Here is a 19,948-nt window from a genome sequence, read left to right as displayed (position 1 = left end):
AACAGTGGAAGAGAGGCTGTGTATTTTCAATGAGCTTTGCTGTGTACCATTGAAGATGACTGCTACTGATTACTTAGCTAATATATACCTTAGGCTCTTATCAACATTAGGCTCTAACTGTACGGTTACCTTAATCAGAGAATGGCAATTCTAGAATTAATCTGCACACAGAAATCTCTGCTTTGGTTTGCATTGTGTATTGTAGGTGTGTCTGTGGAATTCTCTGCCTCAGAAGGAAGTGGAGGCCAATTCTCTGGATGCTTTCAAGAGAGAGCTGGATAGAGCTCTTAAAGATAGCAGAGTCAGGGGGTATGGGGAGAAGGCAGGAACGGGGTACTGATTTTGGATGTTCAGCCATGATCTTATTGAATGGCGGTGCTGGCTCGAAGGGCCGAATGGCCTACTCCTGCACCTATTTTCTATGGTTCTATGACATTATGTATTGGATCGAGTCTGAGGTAATATGAGAGGGGGTTGTCAGTGGGAACCACGGTGAAAGACCCCAGTAAGGTTAGAATCTGATCCTCCAGAATACTGTGTCGCAGTGCAGAATAGATGACTTGACGGTGAAATAAAGTTGACAGCCGTACCACACCCTCAGGTGATAGAAATAGGCTCCAGCTTACCTTCACATTCCTCATCTTCAGAACTGAAATTAATGGCAAAATTGTGTGAAACCTGCAAAAGAGAATAGTATAGGAAAATAAACTAAAATATTAATGCAAAGAGATTGCATTCCTTTTTTGTTACTCATGAAAGATTTATTCTCTGCTGGGAAGGAGAATGTGTTGCTGATACACACAAAGATTCAATTGTTCCCAATTATTCATGAGTGAATCATTCCCCTGATGTTCCCAGCAATGAAAATCACATTTACTGGCAGCATCCTAATTCCAAAGCATATATCAGTGATAGCTTACAAATAATATCTTTTAATATTGTTGTGACAGCCAAGTAATACGAAGGAAAAATAATTACCTGCAATTACAGTGTACAGTCCCAAAGTGCCAATCAACAAGAGAGTAGTGGAGAGTCATAGAGTGATACGGTGTGGAAACAGGCCCTTCGGTCCAACTTGCCCACGCCGGCCAACATATCCCAGCTACACTAGTCCCACCTGTCCCCATTTGGTCCATATCCCTCCAAACCTGTCCTACGCATGTACAGTACCTGTCTAACTGTTTCTTAAATGTTGCGATTGTCCCAGCCTCAACTACCTCCCCTGGCAGCTTGTTCCAACACCCACCACCCTTTGTGTGAAAAAGTTATCCCTCAGATTCCTATTAAATCTTTTCCCCTTCACCTTAAACCTGTGTCCTCTGGTCCTCGATTCACCTGCACTGGGCAAGAGATGCTGCCTGACACGCTGAGTTACTCCAGCATTTTGTGTAAACCAGCATCTGCAGTTCCTTCTTACACCAATACTGCAGTGATATTGTCATGTGTAGATCTGTTTAGGAGTCGTGGCTTAGTTGAACAACTTCGTTCTAAGGAGTTCCATGTTTGAAACACCTGAATTTTAACAACAGGGCCCAATACCAGGCTTGAGATGCGAGGAGGCCTCAGCAGAGGTAAATTCTCAAAGAGCTTTTCAACATTCAATTAATGATTTTGTGCTAGTATGTCCGAGTTATTTATTTTATACAGCCCTTTTCCATGCTCTGACTGAAGTTGTTGATGGAGAGTGCTGAGAGAACTGGATTTCCAATCTCTTTATTTTGCTAAGGTAAGGTGCCACTTCACATTAAGTTATTGCTTACTCTACTCAAACCTTATAATTCCACAAATAACTTTGTAATCTCCCAGTGAAAGACACAGTTAGTTGGAGAGCATGAGTTTTCTACACAATTCCATGCTGTTTCATATAAAAAGGCGTAAGCACATATATTAAGATGACTAAATAGGTTCAATATTACTTTTGTACTTGATTTTTTTTTTATTGGCGCCTTGGAGATCATATTTCATAATTTCCCATTCCATTTGAAGTAAACACACAGGAGTCAAATTCAATTTGTTAACAGACAAGTTTAGGAACGATTTCAGGAAATACTTTTTCACACATGAGGTGATCAAAGAATAGAATAATCTGCCAGGTACAGTTTGTGGATTTTGGCCCATGCCAATGTAAACCCAATGAATACAAATGATTTTAGGCCCAAAATAAAAATCCCCAAATTACGTGCAGTCCGGATTTCTAATTTTCTTGTGATATTATGATCACTAATCCTACATTTCACCAAAATCACTATATTCGGAGCTCTACGCGGGATAGGCAGCATCTCTGGAGAGAAGGAACGGGTGACGTTTCGTGTCGAAACCCTTCTTCAAACCCTAAACGTCACCCATTCATTCCCTCCGGAGATGCTGCCTGTCTCGCTGAGTTACTCCAGCATTTTGTGTCCATCTTCAGTGTAAACCTGCATCTGCAGTTGCTGCCTACACATATTCTGACCTCTGTTCTATCTCTCTTTTGCACTACATTGATGGTTGGTATGATTTCCTTGGATATTTTTCACGGTATCTTGATACACGTGCCGATATAAAAGGTGTGGCAGTAATAAAGTGGAGTTCCAACCTACAACTGGGATTTGCTTCTAGCAATCATGTGAAGAGCTGACACTGCTCAGATTGTAATGCACACTTTTACACATCTACTTCTGTCATCCACGAGAACAAATTCCAGTAACAGGAAAGGATTAGAGATAAGGTGCTTAAAGTTAAACAGCTGTCCAGCCTTTGTAAAGTCTGGCTGAAGATTGCACCAGTCGGCAGAGAGAGCAATGTGTTACTTGTGATATACTTGCAGTACCAAGGTCGATCTTATGAGACAGGCATCCAACATGATTTGACTAAGGGGAGGGCATACAGTTAATACCAAGCATTGGGCGGCACGGTGGCGCAGCGGTAGAGTTGCTGCCTTACAGCGAATGCAGCACCGGAGTCTCAGGTTCGATCCTGACTACGGGTGCTGTACTGTAAGGAGTTTGTACGTTCTCCCCGTGACCTGCGTGGGTTTTCTCCGAGATCTTCGGTTTCCTCCCACACTCCAAAGACGTACAGGTATGTAGGTTAATTGACTGGGTAAATGTAAAAAATTGTCCCTAGTGTGTGTAGGATAGTGTTAATGTGCGGGGATCGCTGGGCGGTGCGGACTTGGTGGGCCGAAAAGGCCTGTTTCCGCGCTGTATCTGAAATATAAATATAATAATATGAAATAATGTGCAGAGGGATCTTGGAGTCCAAGTTCCTAGCTCACGAAAGGTGGCATCTAGGGTTGCCAACTGTCCCGTATTAGCCGGGACACCCCGTCTATTGGACTAAGTTGGTTTGTCCCGTACGGGGCCGCCCTTGTCCTATATTAGGCCCAGACACGGTTTGCTGTAGGCCTGGACACTGTAGGCCTGGACACTGTAGGCCCGGACATTGTAGGCCCGGACACTATAAGCCCGGACACTGTAGGCCCGGACACTGTAGGCCCGGAGGCCAGTGTGCTGCCTGACGGAGGTTGCGTAGCAACCAGCCTCCCGGCCCGGGCAGCCGCCATTGGTGGAGCGGGAGCACGTGGCCGATGACTGGGTGAGGTCACGTGGGGCGCGGGGCGGTGACGTCACCTTTTGTCCCTTATTTGGGAGTGAGAAAGTTGGCAACCCTAGTGGCATCACAGGTAGATTAGGTGGTAACGGCAGCACCTGGTATGCCTGCCTTTATTGCTAGGGGCATTGAGATATGGTATGCTTGCCTTCATTGCTAGGGGCATTGAGTACAAGTCAGGAAGTCATGATGCAACTCCACAGGACTTTGGTTAGGCCGCATTTGGAATATTGCACAGTTCTGGTCGTGCCATTACATGAAAGATGAGGAAGCTTTGGAGAGGATGCAGAGGAGGTTTATTAGAACGCTGCCTGGATTAAAGAGTTTCAGCTACTAGAGGTGGATAGACTAAACATCAGAGGTTGAGGAGAAGAATGTATAAATTATGAGAGGCCTGGATAGGGTAGACAATCTTAACCTTTTTCCCCAGGGTGGGAATGTGCAACAGTAGAGGGCACAGATATAAAGTGTGAGGGGAAAGGTTTCACGGAGATACATGGGCAGGGTTTTTACACAGAGGGTGGTGGAGGCCTGGAGGACATTGCCAGGGGTGGTGGTGGAGGCAGGTACCATAGTGGTGTTTAAGAGGCTTTTGGACAGGCACATGGAAGTGCAGGGAATAGAGGGATATGGATCATGTGCAGGCAGACAAGATCAGCTTAACCTGGCATCATGTGCAGCATAAATGTTGTGGGCTGAAGGGCCTGTTCCTGTTGTTGAAGTCGACCTGCACCAAGACTCAAGGAGTCAATCATTAACCATCAACAGCAGTATGGCGAGTCCGAAAACTTGAGCGGCAGTTGCGGGATTCGCTACCCCATCGTAGGTGATAATAGCACCAGCCGCGCTTGTGCGGATCTTTTTGGCGGGCTTTCGGAGAATTGGCGGGAGACGCGGCGCCATCTTGCCGTCGCTGTGGCGTGGTCACTGATGTCGAGACCTTGTTGATCGAACCGCTTGCCTTGTTTTTTGCCGCTATGAGCGCGTCCGCTTTCGCTGCATATGCTTCGGGGTCCTTAAAAGAACAATCCGTGAGCAGCAGTCGGACATCCTCAGGAAGCTTCTCGCGGAATGCCTGTTCGAACATAGGGCAATCCGTATGCTCGCCGGCTAGCATCATCATTTCGGACATGAGGACGGAAGGCAGTCGGTCTCCAAGATCCGGTAGGTGCAGAAGTCTTGCCGCACCACCATGCTTATTAAACCCGAAGATTCGCAGTAATACTTTCTTCATGGCCTCGTACTTGCTTTCCGCAGGTGGATTAACGATGAACCGCATCACGCGCGTGGTCGTGTCCGGCGATAGAGCGCTGACGAGGTAGTAGTACATCGTGGAGTCGTCCGATATCTTCTTTATATGAAATTGAGCTTCGGTGTGGATAAACCAAGATTGCGGTGCGTGCGTCCAAAACAACGGAAGGTGAACGCTTGTCGCGCTTAACTCCGGTGTGCCCGGCGCGGCCATCGACAACGCGGCGTCGGGACCCTGCATAGTCGGTGATCGTCCAGATCACGTCGGGGTCACCAATATGGCGAGTCCGAAAACTTGTTGGTTGTAGAAGAAGTTTATTGCAGCCGCAATATTCGAATACAGAGTTAAACAACAAGGTAAAGGACAACCATCAAAAACTTACTGTCTTCTTCGAAGACTTCGCCGAACTGCCTATTTCGGGCGCCAAAAGCGCACATGACATCGCTGGCCAATCAGCGATGTCGCTCCCTGGACCAATCCCCATGGTCGCGTTCACACGTGACCTCGCTGGCCAATCCGAGGGTTCGACGACCTGGACCATTCTCTATGGTCGCTACAGCAGGTTGATTTTGCTTGTGCAAGGGGAGAGGCTATGAAGTGATTTAAATATGTAACAAAGTATCCTGCATCCAACAGCTTTTGGGACTTTGACATTGTGTTGTACTATTCTATGCTCTATGTTGATTCAAACATCGTTGTAAGGGGGGACTTGTCATATGTTTAGTTTAGTTTAGTTTAGAGATACAGCACGGAAGCAGGCCCTTCAGCCCACCGGGTCCGCGCCGACCAGCGATCCCCGCACACTAACTCTTCCCTACACCCACTAGAGACAAATTTTACATTTACAAAGCCAATTAACCTACAAACGTCTTGTACGTCTTTGGAGTGTGGGAGGAAACCGAAGATCTCGGCGAAAACCCACACAGGTCATGGGGAGAACATACAAACTCCGTACAGACAGCACGGTCATGGGGAGAACGTACAAACTCCGTACAGACAGCACGGTCATGGGGAGAACGTACAAACTCCGTACAGACAGACAAAGTCGGGATCGAAGTCGGCTCTCTGGCGCTGGATTCGCTGTAAGGTAGCAACTCTACCGCTGCACCACTGTGACCGCTCATATGTATTCTTTTAAGAGAGTGACAATGGAGAGGGGGATGAATATGAAAATCCCACGGGTACTACCTGGGCAAACGTTACCTCACTCGCCCGACCCGAATATGTTGCAACTCTTCTGGGCTGATTGGATGCAAAGAGTTGCCCAATGAGAATCTCAAAAATGTGCTCAAGAAGTTCTCAATGCAAGGAAATGATCATTCAAGGATGTGGCAGGTGCGTTGTAGTGTGTAAAAATGGGAGGAAGCAGAGGTGGAGGGTTATTGTTCGGACTGGAGGCCTGTGACTAGTGGTATGTCTCAAGGATCGATGGTGACCCCTTTGCTGTTTGCAGCTTATATCAACGATTTACAAGAGAATTTAAAATACATGAATTGTAAGTTTGGAGATGACACTAAAGTAGGTGGCATCATAGGCAGTGAACACAGCTATCAAAAGTTGCAGCAGGATCTTGATCAGCAGGGCAAGTGAGCTGAGGAATGGTTAATGGAGGCAATGCACATAAACGCGAGATGTTGCATTTTGCGAGGCCAAACAAGGGTAGTACCTTCACGGGGAATGGTAGTGTCCTGGAGTGTTTTCGAGCAGAGGCATCTATGAGTACAGGTACATAGTTTCCTGAGAGTGGTATCACATGTAGATATGGTGGTATCACAGGTATACACGGTGGTAAATAAGGTTTATGGTATATTGGCCTTCATTAGTCATGGTGTTGAGTGTAGCAGTTGCAATGTTATGTTATACAACATGTTGGTGAGGCCGCATATATAGTATTGTGTTCAGTTTTGGTCACCCTGTTATAGGAAGGGTGCCATTAAGTTGGAAAGAGTGCAAAGAAGATTTATAAGAATGTTGCTAGGACTTAAGGGCCAGAGAGAGATTGGGGTAGGCTAGGATTTTATTCTCTGGAACTCAGGAGGCTGAGGGTTAATCATAGAGAGGTGTCTAAAATCATGAGGGGAATAGATAGGGTGAGTGCAGTCTTTTACCCATGGTATGAATAGACATAGGTTTAAGGTGAAGGGGCAAGATTTAAAAGGAACCCAAGGTGAACTTCTTGACTCAGAGGGAAGTGGGTATATGGAACAAGCTGCCAAAGGAACTAGCCGAGGCATTCAAAAGACACAAGGATTGGAACATGGATAGGAAAGGTTGAGAGGGATATGGGCCAAACATGGGCTAATGGGATTAGCAAGAGAAAGAGAGAAGCAAAGATTTACCAGTTTGATTCCTGGAACAAGTTTGTTATAAGAGGAGAAATTTACAGAATGGGTCTATATTTCCAAAGTTTAAAATAGCAAAACTTGATCTATGACAATTCAAAATTGTCATCTATATACTAAAACTCTTGTTTGTTTGTTTGTTTGTTTGTTTGTCCCTGAACTACAGACAAAATGGTACACGATAGTGCAACAATTTTAGGCCCCTCTTACTCACCGTCGTCCCTTTGGTGTTAATGGAAGAAGTTTCATTGAAATCTGTGTTATATTTTTTAAGTTATTCACATTTTAACATTTAAATCTATCTCCTAGGGAGGGAGGGGGGAAGGAGGGAGGCGGGGAGGGAGAGGGGGGAGGACAAAAGGGGGTTGAGGGGGATGGAGTGGGGGGGAGGGGAAGGGAGGGGGAGAGAGGGGGAGGAGGGAGGGGAAGGGGGAGGAGAGTGGGAGAGGAGTGGGAGGGGAGGAGGTTGGAGGGGGAAGGGAGGGGTGGAGGAGAGGAGGGTGGAGGGGAGGAGGGTGGAGGGAAGGAGAGGGGAGGGGGGAGGAGAGGGTGCTGCACCAATGCAGGATAGGTTTGGGCCCAATGGGTTCACTTGGTCTAGTAGAATTTAAAAGGCAGATGTGGAGTTGGTGGTTCCCCTGGCGGGGAACCAGAATTCAGTCTCAAAATAGGGGTCTTCCATTCAGTACATATAAGAGAATACATTTTTCCACCATGACAATGTGAATTTTTGAAATTCTTTATCCTAGAGGAGCATGGAGGCTTAAAGCAGGTTTTTAGATGTTAAAGGAGCTAAGGGATATGGGGATAGTGCTGGAAAGTGACTCTGAAGTAAAATATCTGAGCTTACTGAATGGTGGCGCAGGCAACAGGGACATATGGCCGACTGATTTTTATGTTCAGTCAAGAAGGTGGCGCAGCGGTAGAGTTGCTGCCTCACAGTGAATGCAGCATCGGAGACCCGGGTTCGATCCCGACTACAGGCGCCGTCTGTACGGAGTTTGTACGTTCTCCCCGTGACCTGCGTGGTTTTTCTCCGAGATCTTCGGTTTCCTCCCACACTCCAAAGACGTGCAGGTTTGTAGGTTAATTGGCTTGGTAAATGTAAAAATTGTTCCTAGTGTGTGTAGGATAGTGTTAATATGCGGGGATCGCTGGGCGGCACGGACCCAGTGGGCCGGGTCTGTTTCCGCACTGTATCTCGAAACTAAATAAAATAAATGGGAATTAAGCAGGAAAGTGAAGCTTATGTTGATCACCAGTTATGATTGTTTATGAGAAAGCTTTGAATGGCTACATGAACTTCCGTTTCTATTTCGTACATTTTTATTTACGTCTGGGAATGGTGCAAGTGGTAAAAAAAAAAGTTGCAGAATGCACAACATTTTCACATTAATGCATAAATAGCAGAGAACTTTTAGTTTAGTTTAGTTTAGAGATACCATGCAGAAACAGGCCCTTCGGCCCACCGGGTCCGCGCCGACCAGTGATCCCCGCACATTAACACTATCCTACACCCACTAGGGACAATTTTTTTAAACATTTACCAAACCAATTAACCTACAAAGCTGTACGTCTTTGGAGTGTGGGAGGAAACTGAAGATCTCAGAGGAAACCCATGAAGGTCACGGGGAGAACGTACAAACTCCGTACAGACAGCACCCGTGGTCAGTATAAGAAAATAACTGCAGATGCTGGTACAAATCGAAGGTGTTTATTCACAAAATGCTGCAGTAACTCAGCAGGTCAGGCAGCATCTCAGGAGAGAAGGAATGGGTGACGTTTCGGGTCGAAACCCTTCTTCAGACTGATGTCAGGGGGGCGGGACAAAGGAAGGATATAGGTGGAGACAGGAAGATAGAGGGAGATCTGGGAAGGGGGAGGGGAAGAGATCAGTGGTCAGGATGGAACCCGGATCTCCGGCGCTGCATTCGCTGTAAGGCAGCAACTCTGCCACTGCGCCCGTAACTGAGAAAATTATCCTGGATAAATACATATTCCGTTTATTATGATGTAATGACTCGAACCAAACATTGGTTTAGGTTCGGATTTACATTTTAGGTTTTTTATTGCTGCTTGTACTGAGGTACAGTGAAAAGCTTTGGGGCCATCCAAACAAGGTAGATATACTGGTGGCCAAGCACTTCAACTCCCCCTCCCATTCCCAGTCTGACCTTTCTGTCATGGGCCTCCTCCAGTGCCATAGTGAGGCCCACCGGAAATTGGAGGAACAGCACCTCATATTTCACCTGGGCAGCTTGCAGCCCAGCGGTATGAACATCGACTTCTCCAACTTTAGATAGCTCCTCTGTCCCTCTCTTCCCCTCCTCCTTCCCAGATCTCCCTCTATCTTCCTGTCTCCACCTATATCCTTCCTTTGTCCCGCCCTCCTGACATCAGTCTGAAGAAGGGTCTCGACCCGAAACGTCACCCATTCCTTCTCTCCTGAGATGCTGCCTGACCTGCTGAGTTACTCCAGGATTTTGTGAATAAATACCTTCGATTTGTAATCTGCAGTTATTTTCTTATACTGGACATAAATACAATCAAGTCAAACTCAAGTATAAAAGGTAGGGAAAGGGGAAGATACAGACTACAGAATGTGGTTCTCAGCATTGTAGCGCATCAGTGCCATAGACAAGGTTAAATGTGCCACAATGGGGTGGAAGTGAATCGGACAGTACCCCAGCTCATGGAAGGGCCGTTTAGGAACCTGAAAACAGATGGGAAGGAACTGTTTTGAGTGGGATGGTGCACGCTTTCAAGCAATTGCACCATCATGGTTTATTCAATGTCAATTTGATTCCTATCTTGTGAGACTGAAGAAACATTTATGCAAAAGATATGGAGACTTTTTTTAAAAAAGTCACGTGGCTTTATGCAAGAGTTTATAATACAATCTGAGCCAGCTCGTACAAGAGGAAACTTGCATGCCTTTCACTGAACACAATAATGTCATAAATTAACAAGCCTCATTTATTCCCTAATGAGCATAAATTTAAGAAAAGACACAGAACATTAAATGCATGATTGAGTATCAAATGGAATGATTCATGGTGATTCTGAGAAATACATAGTCATTCATTTAAGTAATGATTAAACTTTGAACAGTTGGTAACCATAATATTTTCGATTTACTCCGCATGGCTGGTCGACATTATATAAAATATCATTACTGAAGCATTTGAATGAATTCACAGTAGTAAGCCACATCAATTAAACGTGTTCTGCAATAAGGATTACGACTGGTCTGATTGTAACATTAATTTTGCATTCCCATCTCTTGACAGTAACCTATCGTCTCCTTGTTCGTGACTATCTCTGCCTTAAAAGTATTCTAAGTCTTTGCTTCTACCACCCTTTGTGAGCAGCACAGTGGTGTCGCTGGTCGAGCTGATGCCCCACAACTCCAGTGATCCAAGTTCACTCCCGACCTCCTGTGCTGCCTGCTTCACAATGTGAAGGCTTTCCCAATGGCTACGTGCATTTCCTTTGGCAGCTCCAGTTTTCTCACTTTTCTAAATGACCTATTTTACAAAGACTTGCAGGTTGGCAGGTTAATGGGCCATGATAAATTGTGCCTGCTTTGTTAATGAGTGGCAGAGACTGAAGCGAGTTGATGGGAATGTAAGGAAAATAGAGAGCGATTAATGCAGATTAGTGCAAGTAGGTGTTTGATGGTTCTGCAGACATGGAGTGCCAAAGGACCCATTTCCACGCTATAACTTCAAACACTCATAACCTTCTGGGAAAACAAATAATATCACCCTGTTTAGTTTAGTTTAGAGATACAGCGCAGAAACGTCGGCAAACCGAGTCCGCGCCGACCAGCGATCCCCACACATTAGCACTATCGTACACACTAGGGATAATTTTACATTTATACCAATCCAATTAACCTACAATGCTGTATATCTTTGGATTGTGGGAGGAAACCGGAGATCTCGAATAAAACCCACGCAGGTCACGGGGAAAACATATAAACTCCGTACAGATAGCACTCGTAGTGAGGATGGAACCCGGGTCCCTGGCGCTGTAAGGCAGCAACTCTACCGCTGCGCCACTGTGCAGACCTTGTATTTGTCTTAAATAAGGATCTCCTTATTTTTAAACAAGGCTCTTGTTCTAGGTTCTCACATGGAAAGAAACATCCAACCCTCCCCTACTCAAACTCAGAGAGTTACATTATGCTTTATAAATATTGGGAAATAAATTCCAAGATTGGTAAGTGCACACTCAGAAAAAAAATCTCAAATTAAAGACAAGTTTCCCATAAGCAGAAGTGGACATGTTAATTATACTAAAGCACGTTCATAGCCACCATATAAGGTTTCTTTGAATTTACAAGCAATTTACCTTTTTGACAAATAAATTGATTGGAAAATTAAAGACAATTTTATTCCACGTAGTTTTTGAACTAATAAGGCAGAAATCAAAGAGAAAATGTGCAGGGTAAAGTTACTGGTGAACTATACTAGATCTATACTAGATTAAATGGAAATTCAGGGGCATATGTAGCGATAAGTAATACACAAGGGTATGCATAAATAAAGTATCTGGAATTTGCAACGAGACCTTTTGCTGCAATGGGGAAAGTGTTTCGGCCAAGATGTATGAGCAAACCATATGAAATGGAAAATATTACCAAATGAGTGCCAATTTCTTTTTCAAGTGTCTTGACAGAATCACTGCCAATGTTAGATCTGGACATAGAAGAAAGAGACAGAGACAAGCAGAGCAGATGGTGCTGCAGCTTAGGGCAAGACTGATTTGAATCTTGAGAAAACATGCAAATCTGCACCAGAGCCAGGCTGGGAGAGGACAGAAGGCTCACGGATGGGAAGTAGCACTGAAAGAAAGAAGTCAGCTCTCGCTGAGGCTTATAAAAACTTGGACAGAGGGAGGCAGGGCCGTAAAAGGAAGGTGTTGCACAGAAAACCAAAGGAAGGAAACTGTTTACACCTAAAGATGCTTGAGCAGAAATTACTCACCACATAATTCGGAGGAATTCTTGCTCCAAATCCCAAGGCGGAAAACCTCTTATCACTAGGAGTTAAAATGAATCACATGTCAGTGGAAAATCAGTGACATGGTTATCAATTTCAAGACAGTCTCATTACATTCTTGTCAATTTGGAAAGCTATGTATGGAACAGGCAAGTCTTTGCAATCAGGAAATAAAGTGCTGGAATAACTCAGAAGGTCAGGCAGCATCTCTGGAGAACAGGGAGAGGTGACGTTCCGGGTCGAGACCCTTCTTCAGATTATCTGCAAGAAGATCCCCCATAATGCTGCGTTCCCTGGTGGTGATGCACTAAACCTTGGCTCAACCTATCAACATGGCACATGGCTGAATTCTGAAACTAGACGGGGAATGAAAATGCCTTCCATCTGCTCTGTAACAATACGTTATTTCCCCATCCTTATCATGTTCGCTGGCCAAACCCAGAGTCCTGCTGTAACTTTCTCAAGCATGCGGGAACATTGCACTTTTAGATCTACCCAGAGTTGCTGCACAATGAGGTACAGATAGGAACAGCCCTTGGCTAGGAACAGCCCTTGGCAATTTAGACACCAGACACCATTAATTCTCATGGCATCGGGAAACCTCCTGATCATTACCTCCCGTTTTTCTGGAGGCTGATGAATTAGTTCTCTCCAGAGATGCTGCCTGTCCCGCTGAGTTACTCCAGCATTTTGTGTCTACCTTTGATTTAAACCAACATCCGCGGTTCTTTCCTACAGATTAGTTCTGTTGTAGGGTCAACAATAGTGAGGGCTAATAGTCAGTAAATAGGGATGTGGATTGTGTTAATGTGTGACAGGAAACGGCAGACAAAGCTTAACAGGAATTTGATTGATTATGTGTGCACTCATCATTGTAATAGAAAGTTAGATCTACTGTTAATGAATTTGGACTTGTGGATAATCATCTCATTCTGTTTGTCACCTAATTAAGTCTTTCTGAGTTCTGTTTTGTAATTAAGACCTTGTTTTATTGTTAATCAAGTCTCTGTGCATGACCTCGTTTTGTTGTTAATCAAGTTTCTGCAATTAAGACCTCGATTTACTGTTAATCGAGTTTCTGAGTAATCTTGTCATCTGAGAATCTAAAACAAATATTCCAAAGTGACACTTTGGCTGGTCTCTTGCTGCACACCAGTTTAATAAATCAACCGTTACTTCAAGCACCAACTCCGCGTGGCCTTTCCATCTTGCCCCTACAGTTCTCCTCCATGTTGATGAACACTTGGAAGAAACATTGAAAGTGGCAAATGCACAGATTGTACTCTGGATAGGAGACGTCAATGTCCAACACCAGGAGTGGCTTGATAGCAGCACCACTGACTGTGCTGGCCAACCTCTGAAGAATGAAACAGCCAGAATGAGTTAGCAGCACCAACCAACCCAACACATGTGAAAAACCACAAAACGCTGGAGTTACTCAGAGGGACAGGCAGCATCTCCGGATAGAAGGAATGGGTGACGTCAAGACCCTACTTCAGGGTCTCGACCCGAAACGTCACCCATCCCTTCTATCCAGAGATGTTGCCTGTCCCGCTGAGATACTCCAGCATTTTGTGTGTATCTTCGGTTTAAAATAGCGTCTGCAGTTCCTTCCTACCCATGTGAAAAACCATCTGACCTTGCCTCACCAATCATTCTGGGGATGAGCCCCTTTCTTTACAACCAGCCAGTGTGGAAAAAGGGTCTCGAAGTGTCCTGTTCATAAACAGAAGTTGCTCATCACATCAGTGAAAATCAGACCTCAAAGAGGGAAAGTCAGTATTCTGACCAGATAATGTACTTGTTCCTATTCAGCAGCTTCATATCTCAAAGGTCTAGGTTAATGGAAGCAAGTGGCGACAGAAAATGGGGAATAATAATTTTTGTTAAAAAAGTCTTTTTTTAAACTTTTAAAAATTGTTTACATGTCTCTAAATTCAGTATATTATTTGGTTGGAGTTGTCCATCTGTGCTACACAACATCACATGTGTTGGTACTAACTGATCGGCATGGACTAGTCGGGCGAAGGTCCTGTTACCCAACTGTACGACTCTATGACTTAGCTCTTCCACAGTGGTGTTCCCTGGTGGCACAGTTAACCACCACTTCCAGAACACAAAACGTTGGAGTAACTCAGCGGGACAGGCAGCATCCCTGGAGAGAAGGAATAGGTGACGTTTCGGGTCGAGAATTTGTCACCCATTCCTTCTTTCCAGAGACGCTGCCTGTCCCGCTGAGTTACTCCAGCATTTTGCGTCTATCTTCGGTGTAAACCTGCATCTGCAGCTCCTTCCGACACACCTCCAGAACACACGTTTACTGGCAGCGCGATTTCACATACTAGTGTGGAAATCTTTATTTTAAATGTAACTTTCATTACCCAGGAATATTTCTTGCCAGGAGTTGGCTGATCAAACAGAATAAATCTAAAGATGTGTTTTAAGATCCTGAATTGATCTGCAATTCTGCAGATTCTCCCCAATCATCAAGGTGATGGGAACAACAACCCAATAAAATCTCTGCATTTACCAGCAAATAAGAAGTTATGGCTGTTGTGAATATTGTTTTGTCACATGGTAACATACTGCAGAGATATGAATCCAGAATCCAATGATGATCAATCTTTTGCAATTTTGATGGATAGATTGAGCCATTGACCACACCAGCATTTATTGCTATCTCCAAAGTACAGTGTAAAAAATCTGGAATAAAAATGTTCTATCAGTAATAGCAATGAATTGTTGGGAAATCTAACATCCATCCTGAGAGTGCCTCTATGTGACTCCAGGCCCACAGTAATGCAGCCACTAAACATGCCTCTAAAATGGTTTAACAAACCATGTTGCATAAGGACCATTAAGAGACAGCTATTAAACAATGTCCGTGCCAGCAACACCCAGTGGCATGATGGTACGGCGGTAGAGTTGCTGCCTTACAGCGCCAGGAACCAGGGTTCGATCCTGACTACAGGCGCTGTCTGTACGGAGTTTGTACGTTCTCCCCGTGACCTGTGTGGGTTTTCTCCGAGATCTTCGGTTTCCTCCCACACTCCAAAGACATACAGGTTTATACATTAATTACCTTGGTAGAAATGTACAATTGTGCCTAGTGTGTGTAGGATAGTGTTAGTGTGAGGAGATCACTGGTCGGCACGGACTCGGTGGGCCGAAGAGCCTGTTTCCACTAAACTAAACTAAACACCCACATCCTGTAATAAATTTAGTTGGGTCAGGTTCTAATCTTTTAATGCAATCAAATGCTAACATGGTTGAAATCTAAATCTAGAATTGTATAGTTAGAAATAATATCTTAATGAAAACAGGATAAAAATAGTTTTATTTTAAAAAGAAAGTATATTATCTAAGAGAGGATTCGTCATTTGTGGTTATTCTCCAATTCAATTCCAACTTCAGAAACCTAGGCACAAAAATCTAGTCTGAGCCTTTTCTGCAACATTAAAGGAATGCCCCACTGTCAGGAGGTGGTGCCTTCAGTTGAGATATTAAACCAGGACCCAATTTCTGAAGATGGACACAAAATGCTGGAGTAACTCAGCGGGTCAGGCAGCATCGCGGGAGAGGAATGGGTGACGTTTTGGGTCGAGACCTTTCTTCAGACTCGACCCAAAATGTCCCTCTCTCCAGAGATGCTGCTTGACCCGCTGAGTTACTCCAGAATTTTGTGATTATATTCAGTGCAGAGCAGTATCTGCAGTTCCTTCCTACCCAGGTTCTGAGCTGGGTGAATGCAAGTGATTCAACGTCACTGTTGAATGGAGAGCTTGAGCAAGGCAGTTCTCCCAGTGTTCAGCCCATTATTATCCCTCAGTCCCCGTTACTGAATAAATAGCAGATCATTATCACTGCATTTTATGCATGTCGTTTATCAGGTGACAACGGTGATCACACTTTGGGATGTTGTGAAAAGGCAATATAAAATGGAAATCTGAGATTTTTTTTCCCCTCATTTTCTTGCTTGGCTTTTTGGCAGATTAAAGCAATGATTGTAGTTCGTCTGCAGGGTACAGATTCCTCTCCTAATCTGCATCCATTTAGGTTCCCACAGCAGCGGTACTGCATCTCAATGAGAGCTGCAAATAAACCAGCATGGACATTGATTTTTAGGCAGCGTGGTGCCTGCAGATGTCTATCAAATCTCCCAGCCCAAGCTTAAACTTGAATTTAGTGGAAAATCACAGGACCAAAGATGGCCACTATCCACACACCAAGAGTCAGTGGATGAAAAGCAACACTGTGGAACGACTGAGTCATACTGCAGGAAAACAGGACCTTCAGCCCAATCTGTCCATGCCGACCAAGATGACTATCTAAACAAATCCCATTTTTCTGCAATTGGCCCATGTTCCTCTATTTCTTTTCTATTCGTGTATCTGTACAAATACTTTTTAAATGCTGTGATTGTACCCGTGGTAAATTATTCCATATACCCACCATCCCCTGAGCGAAAAATGTGCCCTCAGATCTCCTTGAAATATTTCCCTTCTCACCTTAGACTCCCCTACCCTTGGAAACATACTGCGACTATCTACCCCATCTATGCCCCTCATCATTTTATAAACCTCTGCCAACCCAATCTCCTTTTAACTCGAGCTCCCCATTCCAAGTGACATTGTGGTTAATTATTTCTGCACTCTAGTGCCACCACATCCTTTCTGTAGTGCGGCGACCTAAACTAAACACAACATTTTAAGTGTGGCCCAAGTAGTGTCTTAACAGCTGCAACATGAAGTCCCAACACATATACGCAACCCCCCTGCTAAACGCTTTCTTCAATACCCAATCAACCTGTGTCACCATTTTCAGGGAACTGTGAACTGGTACAATGTCTCTCTGTACGTCAGTGGTTCTCAAGTCCCTCCCCTTTATAGTCTCTATCCAGCCAAAATTAGATGTACCTCACAATTATCTGGATTAAATTCTACCTCCGCCGCTCTGCCCAACTTACGATCTGATACGACATAACTTTATTTATCCCAGGAGGTAAATTGGTCTGCCAACAGTCATAAAACACAACAAGATACATGAAACATGAGATTAAAGTGACGAGTGGAAAGTCCTGGAATGGGGATGTGCAAAGATCATAAGATCATGTGATAGGAGCAGAATTAGGCCATTCGGCCCATCAAGTCTACTCCACCGTTCAATCATGGCTGATCTATCTCTCCCTCCTAACCCCATTCTCCTGCCTTTTCCCTGTAACCTCTGAAGATTGTGGGGTGGGGAGGGGAGTCAGTCTACCCCATGATAGAAGAGGGAGGAGTTGTACAGTTTGATAGCCACAGGGAAAATAGGATCTGAGGCATTCTGTGCTGCATCTTGGTGGAAGGTGCTCCTCAGGTTGACCAGTGTGTCACGGAGAGGGGAGAGCTGTATTGTCCAAGATGCTTCGCAGTTTGAGGAGCATCCTCCCTTCCAAGACCACCTCCAATTAATGTAACTCCACCCCCAGGATGGAGCCAGCCTTCCTGATACTTGCCACCTGATCTATATATTCCCAGGCACCCAGCTTGGCAACCTATAACTCCACCAATCTTGGTGTCATCAGACGACAGACATTCTCATCCTAGACATTCATATGTGTGACAAACAACACCGTTCCCAGCACCAATCCCCGTGGTACACCAGTGGCTACAGACTTCAAGCCAGAGAAACAACTCTCCACCAGTACCCCTGCCTCCTATCACCAATCCGACTTTGGAATCAGTTTGCCAAAACATCGCGGATCGCATGTGCTCTAACCTTCTGCACCATCCTACGACACTCTAACTTGACAAAAGCCATGTCATCAATTTTATTAGTAATCACCCTAGAAAATTTAATTGGATTTGTGAGGCAGGGTTTCCTATGCACAAAAACCATGCCGATTCTCCCTCACCATTCCTTGTCTTCCCAAATGATCATGTCCCATTTCTAAGAATTTTCTTTCCAAATGTTTCCCCTAACTTGGGAGTTATGGAGTTTAATCTAAGCAAGTCTAATCTGTTGTACTTCAGGAGGCCAAATGCAAGGAGAAGGCTTTCTGTCAATGGCAAGCCCCTTAACAACATTGATGTGCAAAGAGAACTTGGAATCCAAGTCCATAACTCCCTGAAAGTGTGAATACATGCAGATAGAATAGAAAAAATGTTGTAGGAAAGAACTGCAGGTGCTGGTTTAAATCGAAGGTAGACACAAAATGCTGTAGTAACTCAGCGGAACAGGCAGCATCTCTGGAGAGGAATGGGTGACGTTTTGGGTCGAGACCCTTCTTCAGACTGATGTCAGTGGAGTGGGCGGGATAGAGATAGAATGTAGTTGGAGACAGTGAGACTGGTGGAAGAACTGTGCCCGGTATGTGGGAGGGATGGAGAGAGAGGGCAAGCAAGGGCTATTTGAAGTTAGAGAAGTCAATGTTCATACCGCTGGGCTATAAGCTACCCAAGCAAAATATGAGGTGCTGTTCCTCCAATTTGCACTGGGCCTCACTCTGGCAATGGAGGAGGCCCAGGACAGAAAAATCAGATTGAGACTGAGAGGGGGAATTAAAGTGCTGAGCAACCTGGGGATCAGGTAGGTTAAGGTGGACTGAGCGGAGGTGTTCAGCAAAACAATCGCCAAGCCTGCGTTTGGTCTCGCCAATGTACAGGAGTTGACACCTGGAACAGCGGATACAGTAGATGAGGTTGGAGGAGGTGCAAGGGAACCTCTGCCTCACCTGAAAAGACTGTCGGGGTCCTTGGATGGAGTCGAGGGGGGAGGTAAAGGGACAGGTTTTTCATCTCCTGCGGTTGCAGGGGGGTAGTACCTGGGGAGAGGGAATGGCCTCTGCGGAAAGCAGAAAGGGGTGGTGATGGGAAGATGTGGCCAGTTGTGGGATTCCGTTGGAGGTGGCGAAAATGTTGGAAGATTAAATGCTGTGTCTGATATGCCCAGATTCATTGGTCAGGACATCAAGTATAGGAATGGATAACGTTTCGGGTCGAGACCCTTCTTCAGTCTCAACCTGAAATATCACCCATTCTTTCTCTCCAGAGATGCTGCCTGTCCCGCTGAGTTACACCAGCTTTTTGTGTCTCTCTTCGGTTAAAACCAGCATCTGCAGTTCCTTCCTACACATTAAGTAGAAGAGTCAGGAAGTCATGATGCAGCTCGGTAAGACTTTGATCGGGTTGCATTGCATGCAGTTCTGGTTGCCCCGTTACAGGAAGGATGTGGAGGCTTTAGAGAGGGTGCAGAAGAGGTTTACCAGAATGCTGCCTGGATGAGGAAATATTACCTGCAAGTGAAGGTAGACAAACTTGGATTGATTTCTCTGGAATGCTGGAAGTTGAGGGAAGACATGATAGAAGTATATAAAATGGTGAGAGGCCCAGATAGGCTAGACAGTCAGAACCCTCCCTCCCGAGGTGGAAATGTCAAAGACTTTGGGTATTGGCTTTCAGGTGAAAGGGACACACAGAATGTGGTGTGTACCCGGAATGTGTTGCCAGGGGCGGTGGTGCAAGTAGTGAGGATAGTGGACTTTAGATAGGCACATGGATATGCAGAGAATGGAGGGGTGTGGATCACATGCAGGCAAATGAGATTAGTTTATCTTGGCATCATGGTTCATACATCGGCTGTAGGTTCTGCTGCTGTGCTATAGTTTTCAATGCTCTATGTTCTGCCATCTGGATGCAACATGGCCACAATCTACTCAGAATGATAACTATAAGTGAAATGTAGGGAACCACAACTGTACTGTCTTGTGTAGGAAA

The 19,948-nt window shown here is 45.0% G+C and overlaps 1 protein-coding gene across 2 annotated transcripts in view; it reads right to left on the bottom strand.

Annotated features, from left to right (window-relative positions):
• Positions 1 to 19,948, bottom strand: part of cpne7 (copine VII) — a 184,564-nt gene that overhangs the window by 29,455 nt on the left and 135,161 nt on the right. For both annotated transcript variants that reach the window (XM_078400853.1, XM_078400855.1), the window contains 2 exons: positions 12,177 to 12,231; positions 627 to 678 (listed from right to left, as the gene is read on the bottom strand). In XM_078400853.1, the coding sequence (XP_078256979.1) occupies positions 627 to 678; positions 12,177 to 12,231 (107 nt within the window). The remainder of the gene's footprint in view (positions 1 to 626; positions 679 to 12,176; positions 12,232 to 19,948) is intronic.

This window comes from Rhinoraja longicauda, chromosome 6 (genome assembly GCF_053455715.1).
Source record: "Rhinoraja longicauda isolate Sanriku21f chromosome 6, sRhiLon1.1, whole genome shotgun sequence".
NCBI lineage: Eukaryota > Metazoa > Chordata > Chondrichthyes > Rajiformes > Arhynchobatidae > Rhinoraja > Rhinoraja longicauda.
Note: the sequence above shows the minus strand (reverse complement) of the source record. Positions and strands in the feature narration are given on the sequence as shown.